The following is a 21,422-nucleotide window of genomic DNA, read 5'->3' on the forward strand; positions in this document are numbered from 1 at the left end:
TCACCTACTACGTTTCCTTCTCTTCCTTTTCCTACTATCGAATTCCAGTCACCCATGACTATTAAATTACTGCATAGTAACGGCATTTCGCAAATACATGAGCCCAGGTAACATACTCAAGTAGTGCAAGATCATAGGTTAATGAAACAGCCAGATAAGCCATTACAAATGTGAAATGCCGGTACATTAATAACCCATGTGACAGCCAGAACATTGAATGCAAGCATACAAACATGCTTGCGCTGTATTGTACAGGTGCCGGTTATCAGTTTGTGGGATTAAGTTCCGTGCCTGTTGCACTTAGTCCATCAATAGAGGCATGGTCAATGCTGTTTGTGGATGTCGCTGGAACTGTCGTCTGATGATGCCCCACTTGTTCGGATTGGAGACAGATCGCGTGATAGAGCAGGCCAGAAATGTCGACACCCGTAGAGCATATTGGGTTACAACAGCAGTATGTGGGCGAGCATTGTCCTGTTGAAAAGCACCCTAGCAGGCTCCTCATGTATGGTAGCGCAGTAGGTCGAATCACCAGACTGACGTACAATTTTGCAGTCAGAGTGTTCCTGCTGTCATGTGAAAACGGCACCCCAGACTATAACTCCAGGCGTACGTCCAGAGTGCAGACAGGCCTCCTCCGAACCAAAACACAGCCATCACTAGCACCGAGGCAGAAACGGCTTTCATTAGAACACAACAGACCTCCATCCCAGCCCTAAAATGAGCTCTCGCTTGACACCACTGACGTCGCAAATGGCGGTGGTTTGGGGTCAATGGAACGCACGCTACAGGGCGTCTGGCTCTGAGCTGTCGTTGAAGTAACCGATTTATAGCAGTTCGTTGTGTCATCATGGTACCAACTGCCGTTCATACAGCTGCTGCAGTTGGAGTACGATGTGCCAGAGCCACACGTCGAACACGATGGTCTTTCGTCTCGGTAGTGGCACATGGCCGTCTGGAGTCCGGTCTTCTTGTGGACATACATCCCCGTAATCACGGTTACCAGAAGTCATATACAGTGGCTACATTCCTGGCAAGTCTTTTTGCAGTGCCAAAGGAGGGACATCCAACTTCTTGGAGCCCTATTACACGACCTCGTTCAGTCTCAGTGAGGCGTTGATAACGGCGCCTACGTCGTATCTAGTACATCAAGCACCAGTTAGTGCCTAGTTCTTTGTAAATTTGACTCATAATTGTAATAGTAACATCATACGCCCTCTCAACGCGTGAATTTTCGTGTTGTTTCCATCTCCCCTTGTGGATGTTTCACTTTTTTGTCAGGCAATATGTATGCATATACAGGGTGACTCACTAACTATTGTCACCTAGAATAACTCCTAAAGTATGATAGAATCTGAAGAGTTTGTGGGACAAATGTTGCATGGGACATCGGGAGCCATAATATGACGTTGGTTTCTTGGTGGTGTCGCTTCACAGATATGAAGTCAACTTTTTTTTATGGGATGCTATAGTTTGGTACTTATTTTCTGGTAGCGGCTATCGAGACGAATCGAATGATGTGTAACAGTAAGGTCTTTGAAGGTCAACAAATGTCACAAAAGTGGCACGAACGTCAATTTACAGAAGTTGTTCGAAGTGATGACTGTTGTGGACTGGCAAGACAGCCAGTCCACTATGACAGGAAGCCGAAAGGCACGCGTTTAAGCTCACGCAGGCTGGCGTGAGGTCTGGAACAGGACAAGGAATTTATAGTAGCAAAGAACGTACGTAACTACTGGAATACTTAACTTTAATTCATAATTGGTGAACATCGCTCTTGACGGTACATGTTTTACAGCATCAATTGTAACTGGTAATGGCGCCTTGCTAGGTCGTATCAAATGACGTAGCTGAAGGCTATGCTAACTATCGTCTCGGCAAATGAGAGCGTAATTTGTCAGTGAACCATCGCTAGCAAAGTCGGCTGTCTAACTGGGGCGAGTGCTAGGAGGTCTCTCTAGACCTGCCGTGTGGCGGCGCTGGGTCTGCAATCACTGATAGTGGCGACACGCGGGTCCGACGTATACTAACGGACCGCGGCCGATTTAAAGGCTACCACCTAGCAAGTGTGGTGTCTGGCGGTAACACCACAATGACCATTGGTATCAGTGCAGTGCTGCGATCTTCTTATCATGGACTGAGTGGTATTCCTTATCACATCGGCATTTATCGAAGCACAAGCTCTGACAATTCTCTCTTGCTTATCTTCAGGTGTAGTTGGAACGTCTTTGTAAACAATGTCTTTTACGAATCCCCACAAGAAAAAAACCCAGAGGCGTTAAGTCTAGCGAGCGAGCCGGCCACGACACATCCAACGATGTGGGAATTGTCTCTGTAATCATTTCTAGCCGTCAGCGAAAAATGTGCCGGACACCCATCGTGTTGATACGACATTCTGTTCTTTGTTCTAAAGGTATTTCTTCCACTAACGGACCTAATGTTTCTTGCAGGAATGTGGTGTACTTCCTACTATTAAGATTTCCTTCGATGAAATAGGGGGCCTACAAATCTGTCCTCAAGAATGCCATACCATACATTCACCGAGCACGTTTTCGGTGTGAACTTGCAGCCAACATGGATCTTCAGTTGTCCAATAATGTATATAACGCAAATTAACATTTCCATGGTTCGTGATTGTAGCCTCGTCAGTAAATAAAATCAAATTAATAAATGTGTCATCCCTCTGAATCTGAAGTTGAGCCCATCGGCAGAATTCGTTGTGACGCATACAAGGCGTACCAGTTAATTCTTGGTGGAGACTGATATGGTAAGGATGGTATTTCTGGCTATGCAGAACAAGAACAACACTACTCTGGCTCATGCTAGATTCCCTTGCGAACTGACGCAAACCAGCACAATGATCTCGACCCACAGTGGCAAGAATACCAATTTCCATTTCTTCGTTAGTAACATTCAAAAATGGTTCAAATGGCTCTGAGCACTATGGGACTTAACATCTATGGTCATCAGTCCCCTAGATCTTAGAACTACTTAAACCTAACTAACCTAAGGACATCACACAACACCCAGTCATCACGAGGCAGAGAAATAGTAACATTCCTTTGCCGGATATGTTTCCGATGCGTTGAAGATCGAGTTGTTCTCAATTTATCATACATACATTTAAATATACGACGTGTAGGGTGAGTACGTTGAGGATATCTTTCAGCCTATAAGTCTCTAGCTCTCACTGAATTTTGTTGGCATTCTCCGTAAGTGAAAAGCATATCGACTTGTTCTTCGAAGGAATACATCATTCACATTCACTTAATTCGACGATATTAGTCTTACCGTTCCTGTTAGTTTTGTATTGCGAAATCGTCCAATGTTGTTTACTTGTCAATGGCACGTTAAATGGATACGCCTTATTCGGCTGATATTTATACGAGGGAAATCTCAAAAGTAATTGGTCCTATTTTTTATAAGTACATAGACCTGTTTATTTCTACAATAGTTTACATCAGTTTACAGCTTGAACATTTAGCTATTTTTCGACATAATCACCATTTCTGTCGATGCATTTTTGTAGACGCTGTGGTAGTTTCTGTATGCCCATGTCATACCAGCTCGCCGCCATGCTGTTCAGAAAGTTATGAACCTCTTCTTTCACCTCGTCGTCGGAGCTGAATCGCTTTCCGGCCAAATGTTCTTTTAACCTAGGGAACAGGTGATAGTCACTGGGCGCCAAGTCAGGACTATAGGGTGGGTGGGTGATTATGTTCCACTGAAACCGTTGCAGGAGAGCAACGGCTTGCCAAGCGATGTGTGGGCGAGCGTTGTCATGGAGAATGTGTACGCCCTTGCTCAACATTCCTCTTTTCCGGTTCTGAATTGCCCGTCTGAGTTTTTTCACAGTCTCACAGTACCTGCCAAAATACCCCTTTCCGATCCCAAAAAACGGTTGTGATGACTTTACCGGCAGACTGCGTTTGTTTGAATTTCCGCGGCTTTGGCGAAGAAGGATACCGCCACTGGCGTGATTGTTGCTTGGTCTCAGGTGTAAAGCGGTATGTCCAGGTTTCGTCACCGTGACAATTGAGTCCAGAAAGTTGTCCTGTTCGGCTGCAAGGCTGTGAAGAAATGAGCGGGAAGCATCAACTCGTTGCCGCATGTGGTCCTCAGTCAGCATGCGTGGCACCCATCTTGCGCACACTTTTCGGTAGTTCAGTGTTTCCGTTAAAATCCTGCGAGCGGTGCTTCGGGAAACTTCAGGAACCAACGTGCCGAGATCATCCAGGTTGATCCGCCTATCTTCACGTATGCTTTCCTCAACCTTCAACACTGTCTCCTCAGACACTGTCTCCTTTGTTCATCGTGAATTTCGGTCCGACCAGCTCCAAAGTATCTAAACCACTTACGAAAATTTTTGACATCCACGCACGACTCACTATACACTTCCGTCAATTGGCGGTGGATTTCAATCGGCGCAATGCTCTTTGCGTCCAAAAACATAATACCTGCTAGCGCTCGTGGTCGTGCGGTAGCGCTCTCGCTTCCCGCGCCCGGGTTCCCGGGTTCGATTCCCGGCGGGGTCAGGGATTTTCTCTGCCTCGTGATGACTGGGTGTTGTGTGATGTCCTTAGGTTAGTTAGGTTTAAGTAGTTCTAAGTTCTAGGGGACTGATGACCGTAGATGTTAAGTCCCATAGTGCTCAGAGCCATTTGAACCATTTTGAACACACAGCGCGTGAAGCACTCTTCATAACAGTGTGACCAACTACCACACAAACAGGGTCCTGTCCTTATAAAAAAATAGGAGACGTTACTTTTGGGATTACCCTCGTAGTTGCACGATATACGAGAGAGAAATGTCAGAGCATGTGCTTCGGTAAGTGCTGAAGTGGTAAGGGACACCACTCAGTCCATGATAAGAAGATTTCAGAACTGCATTGATACCAGTTGTCATCACTTCGAACAACTTCTGTAAATAGACGTTCATGCCACCTTTTTTACCTTCGTTAATCTTCAAAGACCTTACTGTTACACTTCACTGGATTCGTCTCGATGGCCGCTATCAGAAAATAAGTACCAAACTATAGGATCCTATAAAAACCTTCATATCTCTGACGCGACCCCGCCTAGCAACAAAACACCAACGCCCGGGTTCCCGGGTTCGATTCTCGGCGGGGTCAGGGATTTTCTCTGCCTCGTGATGACTGTGTGTTGTGTGCTGTCTTTAGGTTAGTTAGCTTTAAGTAGTTCTAAGTTCTAGGGGACTGATGACCATAGATGTTAAGTCCCATAGTGCTCAGAGCCATTTGAACCAAAACACCAACGTCATTTTATGGCCCCTGTTGTCCCATGCAATGTTTGTCCCACAAACTTTTCAGCTGCTATCATAGTTTCGGAGTTATTCTAGGTGTCAATATTTAGTGACTTACCCTGTACATTGTTTGTTGTTTTTCTTTTTTTCTCCGTGTCGAACAGTGTTCCCACAAACACGTACAAACTTTACGACCTGATATTTTCTGCACGGTGTGACTGCTGCTCCTAACAAGGAGAGATCCCCCGCAGGGGGATAGACTTCATGCAACAATCTATGCGTTGACATAGGTTAATGTCCAAGGTATCACACCCTGCATCCATTCACCCTGGTCAGCCGTCATTTGTGAGTAGTCGACAGAAAAAACTTTTCAGAATTTTGAGTAATATTTGTTCAGATTGCCTGAAGCATTATTTTTATTCAATTAATTGGTTTAAGTGTAATTTTTTTGTATCCTTTGTCACGTCATATTAGTCACATATGAAATACATTTGCTCTCATTTTTGTACGTATTAGAATTTTCCACTTGGAATCATTGTTCATGTGATTTTCATTATTGTTATGTGTTAATTTCCATTTTGTCATCTTACATTTTTGCCCATGTTATTGCATTCATTATTTATATTTCTCCTTTTGCTTAAATTTCGTTTTACTTATAATCCCTGATTTCGTTTAAATCGTCATGCACGTTATTTTGTACACAAAGCAATAAGAATTTGTTTTAAATGTCTGTGTGAGGATTGCTACCCAAAAAGATGTACATTTTGGAAGGAAAAATATGTTCTTGAGATAGTTGCACAGTCAATATAAATATATCACTTCCTCTTTTGTTTTTTAACCGACAAATGTGTAAATATCGTGGCAGATAACTAAAAATAATTAAATCTACGTGCACAAAGTCTTCAAGTGGAAAAAGAATTTTAGGAAGAAAAAGTTAGAGCACTTGATGAAGGTAATAAGTTGATTAAAATGACGTGACAGAGTAATACAAATAAAAAAATTTCATGTAAACCAATTAGTGGAATAAAACTACTGATCAAAGTTATTTTGATGAAGGTTTAGCACCAAAAAAATTTCACTGACCCTGACGATATTCGAACATACATTCTTTTGCAACCAGTGTGTAAATTAATACCATGTTGTAAGCTATAAAGCATGATAAGGAATTCCGAAACTTTTATTTGTCGAGTACTCGCAGGCGAGATCCCACCAAGGTGAACGGCTCCAGCGTGTTTCCTTGAACTCCAACCTACTTCACCGTATAGACTGTTTCAAAATGTCGACCCCATCGCTGGGGACTTCTCCTTGCTTGTGGACTACCCCTGTCAGTATAGACTGACCATTTTGGTTCCATGTGTCCGCACTACAACTGCTGACCTGATGCGCGGGGGAAAACAAGAGTTAACAGTTTGCACTTAACACATGTACAGCGTGACAGTCATTGAACTATGTGAAATAAAATCGTCGTAACTCCTGAACGGTTTACGTTAGGATCATCGAACTGCACGGTTGGCAGCGGGACGTGATGGAAATTAGTACATGCATGTTGGTTTGTTTTAGCGATTAAGTGCACTTTCATTTGGATGGGTTCGTGAATAAGCAAAACTGGCGCATTCGGGGGACTGAGATTTCACGTATCGCTATCGAAAAGTCATTCACCGTCAACGGGTGACTGGTGTGCAATGTCCAGTGGCGGAATACTCGGTGCGATATTCCTGGTTGGCACGGTGACTACCGAACGGCACGAGAAGGTTTTGGAAGATGATTTCGACTCCATTATTAAAGGTGACCATGATTTCGACAAGATGTGGTTCATGCAACACGGAGCTCGACTCCATAGATGTATAAGGGTGTTTAATGTCCTGTTGGAGCACTTTGGGGACCGTACTCTGGCTCTGGGGTGCCCAAAGGTCACTGGCATTGGCCTCGATTGGCTGCCATATTCTCCGGATTTGGACACTTGCGCCTCCTGTATTAAAGACAAGATGTACAGCGATAATCTCAAAACCATTGCTGATCTGTAAACAGCCATTCAGGAGGTCATCGACAGGATCCATGTTATGAATCTTCAGCGAGTAATGCAGAATTTCGCTATTCGTCTGCGCCACATCATCACCAATCATGGCAGGCATATCGAACATGTCACAACCCTAATCCGAATATCTGTAGCGACGTTTACATATTGAATAAAGGGTGTGCATGCCGTAGTTTGTTACTAATATATGTTATTCTTCATATAGTTCAATAATTGTCACCCTGTGCTTGGCGAGATTACCCACCCTAAAACCATATGGCTTGTAATAGCTATAATTACTAGTCTGTAAATAACATAAATACTGATGTAATCTTGTTCACTACACTTTTCTCTGTCACCAATAGAAATGTCACCACTTATACCTGTTACATCTTGTATATAATGCTTTCCTTGTAGTGTCATTGATCTTAGTATACTTACGCCATGTAACATCTCAATAACGCCTTTATGTGAAAAATCAGATAATTTAACTTTATTGCATTTTTGTGTTGTTAATCTTTGGCCAGACTGAATTTCATACACAAAACAGTTCAGTTTATGATTGATTCGTATTCAGAACTGCATTACATTTTGAGAGGCACCCACATGCCTTGCTCATACTGCGGCATCAAGCAGTCAGGCCTGCAAGATGAGTGGTCTGCCAAGCGAGTGGATTCATTCTTATTTATCGAGTAACATGACCTCTAGTACTCACACTTAAGTTACCAGTTATCCTCCTATATGATTAATACGCAACGGAAACATGCATCTGACTATCAGTAATTTACAGAACCCTGACTGTACACTACGCACTGGCAATACCACATTTTCTTTTTATCTTTTATTTAACGGCTTTTCTCAACATGTGGCCACCGCACTGGGTATGAATGGCGCACACATTATAAATTCGGGACATTATGACAACATACAATTCGAAGGAAAAACCCACCAATCTTTTTCTTTTCACTATCTTATTTATTCCGATAAATTCTCTAACCTAAACACACAAATTCTACAACCTACAACAATAACACATGAGAAATTTCGCCCATTGGGCATGGCTTTACAATGGTGAAACTCTATATTATGGTCTCGTAATTATTTTAACGCTACAGTGCACTTTCTGGATAGGATGGTGGATCTTTTGTTATACCTCACACTTCGACTCTCACAATCATCATCACGAAACTTTCCTCCAGACCGAGCGGTACCGAAGGAACAAGCATAACCCACTAATCTTTTGAAACTACCTCGCTACTCCCCCATGCAAACCACACATACCCAAATTACATGACATACACCACACTACAACATGAAATACTACACAGAGAATAGTCACAACATTATCACTTTCAGCTTTCCCACTTCAATTAGTATTTATCCCAGTTTCACACGACACTGCCCCACTTTGTAATTCTACTTTCCTACTATGAACTCTGGAGATATTTGCACGTCTTCCTGTGCAATGCAAGCCAAGTGGCGTTGCTGGATAGACGGCCGACTCACCTCGCTTCTCTCTCAGAGTTTGAATCAAGCGTCACACGGAATCATATCACGCAAAGTAATATTAAGAACATCACACACGCGAGTCCTCAACTGATACCATGGACGAGTACTTCTCTTTATCTTTTGTCTCATACACAGTTTGAGACTCACACAGTACTCACCACGTGGAAGTACTCGTCTCTAATTTCAAGTCCTGCGCACGCCATTTCTTAAATATTTCAACTTATGGTACACACGCTATTTCTTAAATGTTTCAACTTATTGTACACACGCTAGTAATTCAGCTTAACTTAAGCACACGGAAGTATTTCAACTTATTGCTACACGTGGTTTCATTGTGACCGTTGGTCACTTCCGAAGATTACTACAATCCCTTTAATATTACCTGCCTGACATTTAATTCTCCCCACAAAAGTTCCTGAAATAGATAAATTATTATTTCTAACTACTCTTAAATATTCCACATGCATACCATGTCTCCACTCTTTCATCATTAAGGAGCACAACTAAAACAGGTCTTAACAGCACAAGACCCAGCAGCAGAGTGCCGAAACATAGCCGTTCTCTAGGTGCTCTCACACCTCTGTCGAGTTGGGGGAAGCACCTTGCTATCATATTGGTCAGCCACATTTCAGGCGCTCAAAGCTCTGGTAAATTTCATCTCTTTGGTCCCACCAAAGATGGCCAAAGGATCGACTCAAAGATGATCATATATTCACATTCACTATCTGCGGTTAGCAGACGACCATACATTCATTCATTTCACAGATCTCACCAAACTGGATGTAGGAATTTACTTTGTGGGAGTGCACATGTGATCAATTAAATAAATAAATTGTCATTCTTTCCCACACTGGTATCCGGCTTCGCTGTATTAATTGAAATTGAGTTATTTTACAAAAAAATGTGTTCTTCTGACAAAAATAATGAAGTATGTTGTACCTATTTTCAATGTTGGGCGGTACTGTACCCTTTCACCACCAGCTACCCATGCAGAAAAAAATGGCACGGTACTATCCTTGCAATGCGAGGGTAGTTCCGAACATTTTTTTAAGAAAGATGTATTAGAACAAACGTAGCATGTCATCAAAATAATCAGAAGGAGACCTTAGCCCCTGTTGACCTCAAATAGACGACCAAATGCTGTTACTTTACCAAAGTATTGACACAGTTGTTCCATTATTGTACTCTCCACAATCCGGAGTAACGTACACATACAAGTTTGCAACAATCCACATGACAAATAAAACATTACGTCACACAAATAAAAAATAATGTTGAGATAAAAATTTGCTTAGTTACTGGGATCTTCGTTATTTTTATCAGTAATCCAAACTTCACTAATTCTATGACAAATAAAAAAATACTAATTGTACTCATGAAATTTTAAGTAGCTCACCGTCCAAACACAGAACAAGTAATCTGACATTCATAAATTGCGTTGTAATAATCTTTACACGGCAATGTCTAAATACAAAACAAAATCAACAAAAGAAAAAATTTCGTACACTAGTTACACGTAGAATGTCAGGGTCCATACCATTACTCTAAAATACACATCAAACCTACAGAGAAATAAAACTGAGACGAAAAACAATGAAATATACCACAAGTTACATACTGGTTACGTAATAAAGTTCGTCTAAGACATCATGTCATACCTCATTAACTATCATCACCTAAGCAATTGCCACAACTACTCGACAGTGAGTTTAACCTTACCCTTATCCACCAGTACAAATACCTGCTGCTGAGCCAGTCAGTCCATCAACTTTGATAAATACACGCAGTAAATAGTTTAGCAATAAGTGCTTGAATCCACCAGTAGCTCTCGTATCTTACTCTACTGCTCATTTCTCTGTTGTCACACATTTAGACGACAAGAACTTGCATTTCGACTAGCCTTCCTTACACTTTAATGTGAAATATCACCACTGTGATAATGAAAATAAGTGGCTTCAGTCTACACACCAACAAGATCATTACTGTCCACGACATCAAAATGTATCAATTAATTCCGATATTTGTTGTGCAATGCAAACTCTTGTCGCCTGTGACAACCTTACTGACCAATGCAACAAGAGCCGCTACGTTACTATTACGCCACCGGCTAATAACTAAAGCATCATTGTATCAAATATTCTAATAAACATGCTACGTAAACTTGATAACCCAGAACAAACAAAAAAAAACACTAACTATTCTAAACACAAATGTTAATAAATTACAATTACACTTGCTGTCCCTTCAGGAGTGAAACACATAATAAAAAAAATTTACACAATTACAAGTACAAATACATTATTCCCTATCTTGCGAGTCGCACGGAATCATTTCATTCTGTGATTTTCTTGGGGTCAAAAAAGTTGCTGACAGGTTCCCTAGAAACACTGTCTCGGTGTCAAAGCTTTCCCATGGTTACCCGGACAAGAGTCTTTAAGTCACTCAAATCGGCATTTTGAACACGCACTGAACAGTAAACTGTATCTCACATTAAACACGAATGCCATAGTCACTCTCAGCGTACCATCCACACGAATCTGGTCATCCAGAAATGGTCCTACAACTACTATTACCCACGGTTCTGTCCTTTCAGTTCGTGGTGTAATTAAAAGTCGTAAGTTCCAACAAACAGCACTTATTCCCACACCAATTAAAGAAATGTCTCCTACTACAGACGCAAATGTCAATGTCCCACTCTAGTTTCTTGCGTTCATACAATAATTAGTCACCAAACGACAACTGTCCTCTTCAAGAATACCAAGCGTCCCACAAAGCACACTTAACAAGTCACTGCCAAAAGTTTATGGATTCCACAGTCCAGTGGTCAAGACAAAACAAAACGATCGTCCTGTCTGCTAAAGACAAAATCTTTTCCACCACTCACAACGTGGAAACACCAGTCCTTCACTTTCCACCTTATGGAGACGTAACGAGCAGTTATCTTGTTTCACAGCTCCACAGTCCAGTACTAGTTAATAGTTGCTGGGAACAAATGCCCGCCGGGCTCTGCCGCGCGTCGTCCTTTCTGCCGTGGCGCCGCTGCACTCGCCGTTGAGCAGAAGAAACCACCCGCTGTTGCCTCCGCGGGATACTTTCCCCAGTCGTAAGGTGGCGGAACTTATGAATGGCCAGTGGTACGTGGGTGTCGCCCCAGGCCGTTGACATGCTGTAGCGGGCGCGTAGAGTGTACCCCGACCGGCAGTGGAGTGGGGAGTGCCGCGGCTCTGTCGCCCGTCGCCATTGGCCCGCTAGTGGTATGGGCGTTACAACAGCCAATCAGTCAGACCCTTCCGTGCATCTCACAACATTACAGACAAAAGGATATTCTTACATTATTTAAATACTCATTGATTATATGTATGATCTATTAGATACATTGGTAATAAAAGAATCTTTGTTCTAAAAACATAAAACTATACACCCTAGTTTTCTACACATACAACATCAACATTTATCCCTTTTCTATATATAGCCCACACTTGTGCTATTGATTGTACCTGTCGTCCCTCATACAAAACATGAAAGTGTAAAAAAAAACAAAAGGAATAATAAACAATCTATACAACTCATTATTACAATATAAAATAGTAGACTACTCTAACATCCTATCACAGTGAAAATATTAGAAACTGTTGATTCTAAAACTACAATATGCAATGAACCTTTGTGCTTGTGACAGACTGAAATTAATACCCCTTGAAAGTGTTCTAACAAAAAAATAAGAAATAATCTACACAGCTCACAATTACCTACCACAGGTTATTACATATTAAACTACTTTAACATCCTAACACAATAAACATTTTAGAAAATGATGACTCTAAATCTACAACATACAATGCAACTTTGTGCTTGTGACAGACTGAAATTAGTATCTCTTTATATATTTTACATTTTCTTATATATAACAACATTTCTAGGACATGTATGAACCATCCACATGATGTCAGATCCTGACCTGCCATCGAGGTTCATCCAAATCAAACAATACACAATAATGTTTTAGTTACCGATCGGTAGCATCCCCTTTACAGGAGTGTGCGCATTGATCACACTACTCTACGACTCTCAGTCACCAGACATCACATTTTCCTTCTCATTCAATCCATTAATACACTAACAGAATAGGTCTAGAAGTCAGCTAACCTTAACACCACCACACTCACGACAACATACCATACCTTTGCACCCCTTATACTCAACCACATAACACATGAAGCTGTTTCGGAGATAGCTTTCCTGTCTACGAATTCGTCCTTTCACTCTGGCACCTCTCTCCATCGGCTTACCTCCGCATTCACTTCACCGATTATTCCTCCTGCTAAATATCACTTAGAATTGCAACATTTCATCTAAGAACAAAAAATACACAAATTATTCGTCCTGCAAAATAACTGTACACATTCTTGGTACCGTTTTGATTAGTTATTCTGGTACCAGGCTTCAACAACAACAACAACAAAAATTATTTTTGCGAAATTGCATATCTTATGGTAAGAATTGGATTTACACTTATATTACATCTTATGTCAGTATCCCACAACGTTCACCATCTGGATCTCTTACTCCCTTTATGTCCTTTCACGTTGTGCAGTTGTCCTCATCTCTTCATTCGTATTTCGGCTCTCCGTCCGTCCATTACTCCATCGTTTCCTGGTCTTCCTTCGCCATTGGCATCAATCTCTATTGCAGCATACACAGGCCTTTCTGTAACATACATCTAAGACATCTCCACATTATTCAATTCTACTCACCTTTATTTACAACTGTTTCATCACGTCGAATCTCTCTTTATTAATCACACTGCTTCACGTCGCTTCTCTCCTCATATATCACCTTTATCCACTACTGTTTATCACGTCGCTTCTTTATCTACCATCTTTATCCACTCATTAATCATCACGTCGTTTCTGCTTGATCCTTATTCATATGACAAAAAAATACGTACATACACCACTCTGTCGACTCCTGTTCATGACTCATTCGACCAGTCTATTCCGTCATACTTCCTGACATCCCGCCTGAAAATTCTTATGTTCGATTTGACCCTGCACAACGTTACACACCACAAATAAATACACTGACTATCTACCATAACTTGGCTACTTTCGATCTATCCTTAACTTTTCCATAATTTGATGTTAGAAATGTGATGAAGCCCACGAGATTTTTTTCCCTTGATCGTCTCAATCAGTACAGCATTTTCATGGACAATCCGCCTCACTCTTAATGGTCCACTATACACAGTAAAGAATTTGCTAGTTAGGAATCTAAGTTTACATGAAAATTAAATGTGTGCAGAGAATGTACAAACTGGGAGAAACGGGACAGCCCAAGTGTTAGAAACTTTGGTGCTAGTGGTCTCTTTCCCTAACACCAGATTCCGAACATCCATACGCAGCACCTCATAACTGTCGCTATGACAATGACATACTACCGATCAGATGGCAGCTGATATAAAAACTTCGATCACAATGTTGACCTTTTACATTATGTGTTAAATACCTACAATAGTCAAACCGCACTAATTAAACTGGACACATTGGCATTATTACATAACATTTTAGCAACTGGTTTCTTTGAAGAAACAGTTCTTTTACTTTACTGTTCGAAATAAAAATTTGCAAATTTTGCTCTGAGAGACCAGCCTAACAGATGCCATTACTGGTGTTTTATTCTCTGATCAGAAGTATGGTATTTGCATTCCTACATATCAGTAGTGTATGTCTGCTACGTAGACAATTTTCAGTGCCAGCTGCATGTGTTTTAAGGCAAGATGCTAAGGGCTGATATGTTGGATTAGTTTCTCCTATCCCTGAATCCATTATGACAAGAATGAAATGCCAGGATTCCATGATCTCCTGTCATTCTGATAGTTTCTGCCGTTCCTATCCTCGACTCTGTCTGACCTATGAGTCGTGTCTCCGTTCACAATGTTGCTCTCATTACCCAGTTCCTGTGACAATTGTTCAAACGACGCAGAATCGTCTACGCCTCTGTCTGCTATCGCTATATCTCTGTGCAATTTCATTGGCAACTTCGTTATACAGATCCTAATGAACTCCCCAGGTTCGTATGGCACATCTAAATACCTATTTCGTCTCAGCATTTCCTGATAGCACGACACTGGATCTCTTATACCACCTTCGTTACAATTTGGCATCATCAATATGCTTTGCGTAACCTGGTCCTGCTTACTTTTCGACCAGAATTCATTTAAAAACTTGGCACAAAATATCTTGTAGCTACTACAGTCTTCAATAACTTCCTGCATTTTCGCTTTAGCCTCGTCCCTCAAATGGTTACACACAAGCTTCATTTTGAGGAGCGGTCCCCACGATGAAGGTAATGAGTCTTGAAATTGAGACAGCCTTGTACTATACCCAGTTGGGTCTGCCACCTGTTTTATCCGACACAACCGTTCTTCTGACTCTCTGAATTCGTCTTCCTCTTTCTGCCTATTTTCGTTTTTTGAATTTATCTCACTCTCCCTCTGCAGTCTACCTGGTGGTGTTTCACCTTCGCTTCTGCACGCTAATTGCAATTGTGCTAGTTCTTCCCTATGTTTTCTATTTGTTTCTAATTGTGCCTCTTTAAACTGTAATAGTGATTGTACCTCCTCCTGGTCGGCATAAACCTCTCGCTGCGTACTGTCAGAGCCTGTCTCGCCTCTTATACTGATCTTTTCTGCATCTGCACTAATCGTATTCATTCTGACCACTACCTCTTTGATTCGCTCATCCGGCAACACGTCCCTACGCTCAGTAGTATCACTCTCTATTGCAAATACTTGTACCTCCAAATTATTAGCTTTTCCTTTCACGGCGTCACATACTTCCTTCAACGCACCCAGATTCTTCTCCCCCTCATCTAACCGATTATTAACTGTGGGCAGACGCTCATCGATAACTGTGTGTAGCTTCCTCATTGCCTCTTTATTTCCCTTATCCAATGCCTCCATACTTTCCTCACTATCTTTATCCATCGCTTCCCATCTTTCGTTATTACCTCTACGCATCGCGTCCACTATTTCCTTAAACTCCCTATCCATGTTCTGTAAAAACTGCAGTATCACATTGTCATTTGCTACTTTCGACGCGCTCACCTCGTTCGCCTGAGAAACCGTAGCTTCGCTAAGGGTAGCTGCACTTTCACTGCATACCTGACCTAGTCCCGGCTCGCCTGCGTCGTCGGGAAAAGCCCGCGTTTGTGGACAAAGCCCGCCGCATAAAGGATCACCCAGCAGCGGTCCACTGAACAATTCATCCCCTTCGGAGTGTTTGTCTTTCTCGCTCATTAACCCATGGTCAACAGCTACTTCCTGCTGCACTGCTACGTTCACCCCAGAATCGCTATTCTCCATGGTGGCTACACTTTTCGACTGCGACCTAGTTACTACGGACATAACGCAAAAAAAATTATGCAACGATCTTCCAGCCTTGGACGATATAGCAATTAATTACATAAAAAAAAGATCCTCACCAATCCAGAAAGAAATTGCAAACAAAATAAATTTTACTTCTTAGCACTATCACAATACATTCCATAAAAAAAATCTTATCAGCAAACCCTAACAGTAAAATATCCTGGCAGAATATCCTGGCAAAATATATCCTGGCCAAATTTTCCTTGCAACAAATATCCTGGCAGGGTCGAAATTATGAGAGGCACCCACATTCCTTGCTCATACTGCGGCATCAAGCAGTCAGGCCTGCAAGATGAGTGGTCTGCCAAGCGAGTGGATTCATTCTTATTTATCGAGTAACATGAACTCTAGTACTCACACTTAAGTTACCAGTTATCCTCCTATATGATTAATACGCAACGGAAACATGCATCTGACTATCAGTAATTTACAGAACCCTGACTGTACACTACGCACTGGCAATACCACATTTTCTTTTTGTCTTTTATTTAACGGCTTTTCTCAACATGTGGCCACCGCACTGGGTATGAATGGTGCACACATTATAAATTCGGGACATTATGACAACATACAATTCGAAGGAAAAACCCACCAATCTTTTTCTTTTCACTATCTTATTTATTCCGATAAATTCTCTAACCTAAACACACAAATTCTACAACCTACAACAATAACACATGAGAAATTTCGCCCAGTGGGTATGGCTTTACAATGGTGAATCTCTATATTATGGTCTCGTAATTATTTTAACGCTACAGTGCACTTCCTGGATGGGATGGTGGATCTTTTATTATACCTCACACTTCGACTCTCACAATCATCATCACTAAACTTTCCTCCAGACCGAGCGGTACCAAAGGAACAAGCATAACCCACTAATCTTTTGAAACTACCTCGCTACTCTCCCATGCAAACCACACATACCCAAATTACATGACATACACCACACTACAACATGAAATACTACACAGAGAATAGTCACAACATTATCACTTTCAGCTTTCCTACTTCAATTAGTATTTATCCCAGTTTCACACGACACTGCCCCACTTTGTAATTCTACTTTCCTACTATGAACTCTGGAGATATTTGCACGTCTTCCTGTGCAATGCAAGCCAAGTGGCGTTGCTGGATAGACGGCCGACTCACCTTGCTTCTCTCTCAGAGTTTGAATCAAGTGTCACACGGAACCATATCACGCAAAGTAATATTAAGAACATCACACACGCGAGTCCTCAACTGATACCATGGACGAGTACTTCTCTTTATCATTTGACTCATACACAGTTTGAGACTCACACAGTACTCACCACGTGGAAGTACTCGTCTCTAATTTCAAGTCCTGCACACGCCATTTCTTAAATATTTCAACTTATGGTACACACGCTATTTCTTAAATTTTTCAACTTATTGTACACACGCTAGTAATTCAGCTTAACTTAAGCACACGGAAGTATTTCAACTTATTGCTACACGTGGTTTCATTGTGACCGTTGGTCACTTCCGAAGATTACTACAATCCCTTTAATATTACCTGCCTGACATTTAATTCTCCCCACAAAAGTTCCTGAAATAGAGAAATTATTATTTCAAACTACTTTTAAATATTCCACATGCATACCATGTCTCCACTCTTTCATCATTACGGAGCACAACTAAAACAGGTCTTAACAGCACAAGACCCAGCGGCAGAGTGCCGAAACATGGCCGTTCTCTAGTTGCTCTCACACCTCTGTCGAGGTTGGGGAAGCACCTTGCTATCGTATTGGTCAGCCACATTTCAGGCGCTCAAAGCTCTGGTAAATTTCATCTCTTTGGTCCCACCAAAGATGGCCAAAGGTTCGACTCAAAGATGATCATATATTCACATTCACTATCTGCGGTTAGCAGACGACCATACATTCATTCATTTCACAGATCTCACCAAACTGGATGTAGGGATTTACTTTGTGGGAGTGCACATGTGATCAATTAAATAAATAAATTGTCATTCTTTCCCACACTGGTATCCGGCTTCGCTGTATTAATTGAAATTGAGTTATTTTACAAACAAAATGTGTTCTTCTGACAAAAATAATGAAGTATGTTGTACCTATTTTCAATGTTGGGCGGTACTGTACCCTTTCAATTTTATCGCTTGTGAGCAAAGTTAAAATAGTAGCCACAATAATCTGATGACTGCTTTCTAGAAACACTCTCTAAGGAATAAGTGCTGGTCTGTTTAAAATGCCTGAAATTATCGTAAATGGGTGAAATTCGGTCTCCAAGGAGAAATAAACTTCAAGTGAGACACTTGAGTTGACTTTTATTTCAAGTCAATAATAAAATACATATTTTCATTGGTTGTGTACAGGAAGTCTTTCAGTAAGCACACAAAGAGACGAGAGATACTACCGATTTATTATTTGCAAACTGTAACATAAGAAATATAAATACGAGACACAACCTTCGGCGCAAGATGTTGCTCCTCTTGATGTACCTGCAAACAGTTACATGACAGCATTGTGGCACTCAAGGAAAGTTTTAAGAAGTCCAGACGTTATTCACCAGTAGGCTCTTTTCGGACAGACCCCCTGCAACGAAAACAAGTCCATAAGTAACGGAAATTTTTTCCATGTCATCAATATTTCTACCAGTTTTTTCAACTGGTTTCATGCTGTCCTCCATCTTTACCCATGTTGGACTAATCTTTTCATCCCCCACCAAACTGCTACACCCAACATCCGTTATAATGTATTCTGCATATTTTAATTATGGTCTGCCCTATTATTTTTCATTATTTCATGTTATAGCAGATGTCCCACTAATCCGTTTCTGAGCTACTGGGGCTTCATATAAAATAAGAGTGTATGTAAAAATTATACAATCTTTACATGAAAAGTCCATTCGTTCACTTCCATATCGAGAATGTTTCTCTGTGTCTCTTACTAGTTGTCATCTTTCCCGTTTCACTGTTGAGTTCCCTTGTTTCGCAAGTCTCAAATTTCTTTCTTTTATTGTGAGTTAGGAGTCTACTGCAGACTTTCCTTCTACAATGACAAGTGTTAATCAAATAATTGAATTCGCTGGAGGAAATGCTAATGTGGGCAGCTGAAAGGGGGAGTTACCTGGTCTCGTATAACAGGTCTAGGTAAAATCAGATTAATTGTAGGCTATTTTTACCGCCACCCTATCCTGCTGTGACAGTTTTAGAATCATTCAGATAAAGTCTACGCTCAGTTGCGCAGAAATACCCAGATCATGCAACAGTCTTTGGAGACTACTTTAACCTACCAAATATAGATTGACACCTCTATGGATTCATTGCAGGGGATACAGACAGACAGCTTTGCGAAGTTCTTGTGAAAATGTGTTCCGAAACTGTCTTGAGCAACTAGTTCGACAACCCACATGCAATGGATAGACTTGGACAACGTTTCTAGAAATTGTGGTTCGTCTGTAAAGGAGACTGCATACCGGACACTACTGCGACCCATTTTTCCCAAACACTGTTCGAGTGTTTGGGATCCGCACCAAGTCAGATTAAAGGGAGACATCGAAGCATTTCAGAGGCGGGCTACTAGATTTGTTACCGACTCGTTCGAACGACACGCAAGTATTACGGAGATGCTTCGGTAACTCAAATGGGAATCGCTGAAGGGAAGGCGATTTTTTTTTTTCGGCGAGCACTATTGAGAACATTTAGAGAATCAGCATTTGAGGCTGACTGCAGAACGATTCATCTGCCACCAATGTACATTTCACAAAAGGGCCACTAATGTAAGACACGAGAAATCTGGGCTCATACGAAGACATTTTGATAGTCGTTTTTGCCTAGATCTATCTTCGAGTGAGACAGGAGAGCTGACGACTAGGAGTGGTACAGGGTACCGTTCGCCACGAACCATACTGCGGTTCGCGGAGAAAGTATGTGGATGTAGATGTAGAACTACATTTTTCCAATATCCTGTCAATGAAACGAAGCTTCTCAGCTGCTTTACCTACGACTGAGCCTATGTGATCATTCCATTTCAAATCCACACAGATCTTAGTGCCCAGGTATTTACGTACGTTAACTGAGTCCAATTCTGCCCCACCGGTGTTAGAAATCTTATCAACACTTTCCCGGATTGTGCAACTTCGTTCAGAGAGTACTTCATAACAGATAATGTAATCATCTGCAAAAAGTCTCAGCTTTGCATTAATATTCTCTGCTAGGCCATTAATGTACAACAAGAAGAGCAAGGATCCCAGAAAACGTTTCTGGGGGCAAGCCTGCAATTACTTCTACTTCTGTCGATGACTCTCCACCCACAGATTTTGTTTGCCACATCATCGTATTTCTCTTATGAGAGGCGGGTGGAGGAAGAGGAGATTAATGTTTAACGTCCCGTCTATAGCGGGGTCATTAAAGACGGAGCACAAGCTCGGATTAGGGAAGGATGGGGAAAGAAATCGGCCGTGCCCTTTCAAAGGAATCATTCCGGCATTTACCTGAAGCGATTTAGGGAAATCACGAAAAACGTAAATCAGGATGGCCCGACGGGGGTTTGAACCGTCATCCTCACGAATAAGAGCCCAGTGTGCCAACCACTGCGGCAACTTGCTTGGTATGAAAGGCTGGTGTGATACCAATGTGATTTTTCGTAGTAATCAAAGTGTGTTGTTTTGAGGGTCGTGTGGGACACAGATTTTTGTTTACTGAAAAACTATTGTTGTTGGACACTTCTTAACCCTTAGTTGTACGTAGTATTACTGTCACCTGAAGTCACAGTATGAATTTAGTGGTCAGGAAAAGTATAACATCGTGCCAAATGTGGCAACGTTACGGAATTATTGTGAATATATTACGAAATGGTTAATAAAATGTAGTTACCAATCTCCAATACAGCCAGCGAGTGTACAACTTGCTCCTATCCCGTCTTCGTCACATAAACATACATTACATTCCTCCATGTATGTTGTGTTGGGGACACAGCATTTCCCTGCAACAGAATACAACCAGCCAACACAGCTACTTCTCAGGACAGAGAGAGAAATTTGAGAACGCTAAGTTTCTAACAGCCTAGTACCTTGAAAGCGGCGTACATAACAATACAGGAGTTTATGCCCTTGAAGATATTACGGTATGATTTTATTGTCTGCTATTTTCATGTTCCATGGGTCATGCTCCTCATAGGTACTTACGATCTGGAAAGTGTCAACTGATTTACTAAAAATGTTAAATTTCCA

The 21,422-nt window shown here is 41.4% G+C and overlaps 1 protein-coding gene across 2 annotated transcripts in view; it reads right to left on the bottom strand.

The window, feature by feature from the left end:
* The window catches only part of LOC124711970 (serine protease inhibitor I/II-like), a 187,428-nt gene that overhangs the window by 75,483 nt on the left and 90,523 nt on the right, over positions 1 to 21,422 (bottom strand). The window contains exons 4-5 of one of the 2 annotated variants that reach the window (XM_047242254.1): positions 21,067 to 21,175; positions 18,736 to 18,784 (exon numbers count right to left, since the gene is read on the bottom strand). In XM_047242254.1, coding sequence (XP_047098210.1) covers positions 18,751 to 18,784; positions 21,067 to 21,175 — 143 coding nt within the window. In that variant the 3' untranslated portion in view covers positions 18,736 to 18,750. Of the gene's footprint in view, positions 1 to 18,735; positions 18,785 to 21,066; positions 21,176 to 21,422 lie in introns of those variants that run through there. The other variant, XM_047242253.1, reaches the window with a different exon arrangement.

The sequence above is a fragment of the Schistocerca piceifrons genome, chromosome 8 (genome assembly GCF_021461385.2).
Source record: "Schistocerca piceifrons isolate TAMUIC-IGC-003096 chromosome 8, iqSchPice1.1, whole genome shotgun sequence".
Lineage (NCBI taxonomy): Eukaryota > Metazoa > Arthropoda > Insecta > Orthoptera > Acrididae > Schistocerca > Schistocerca piceifrons.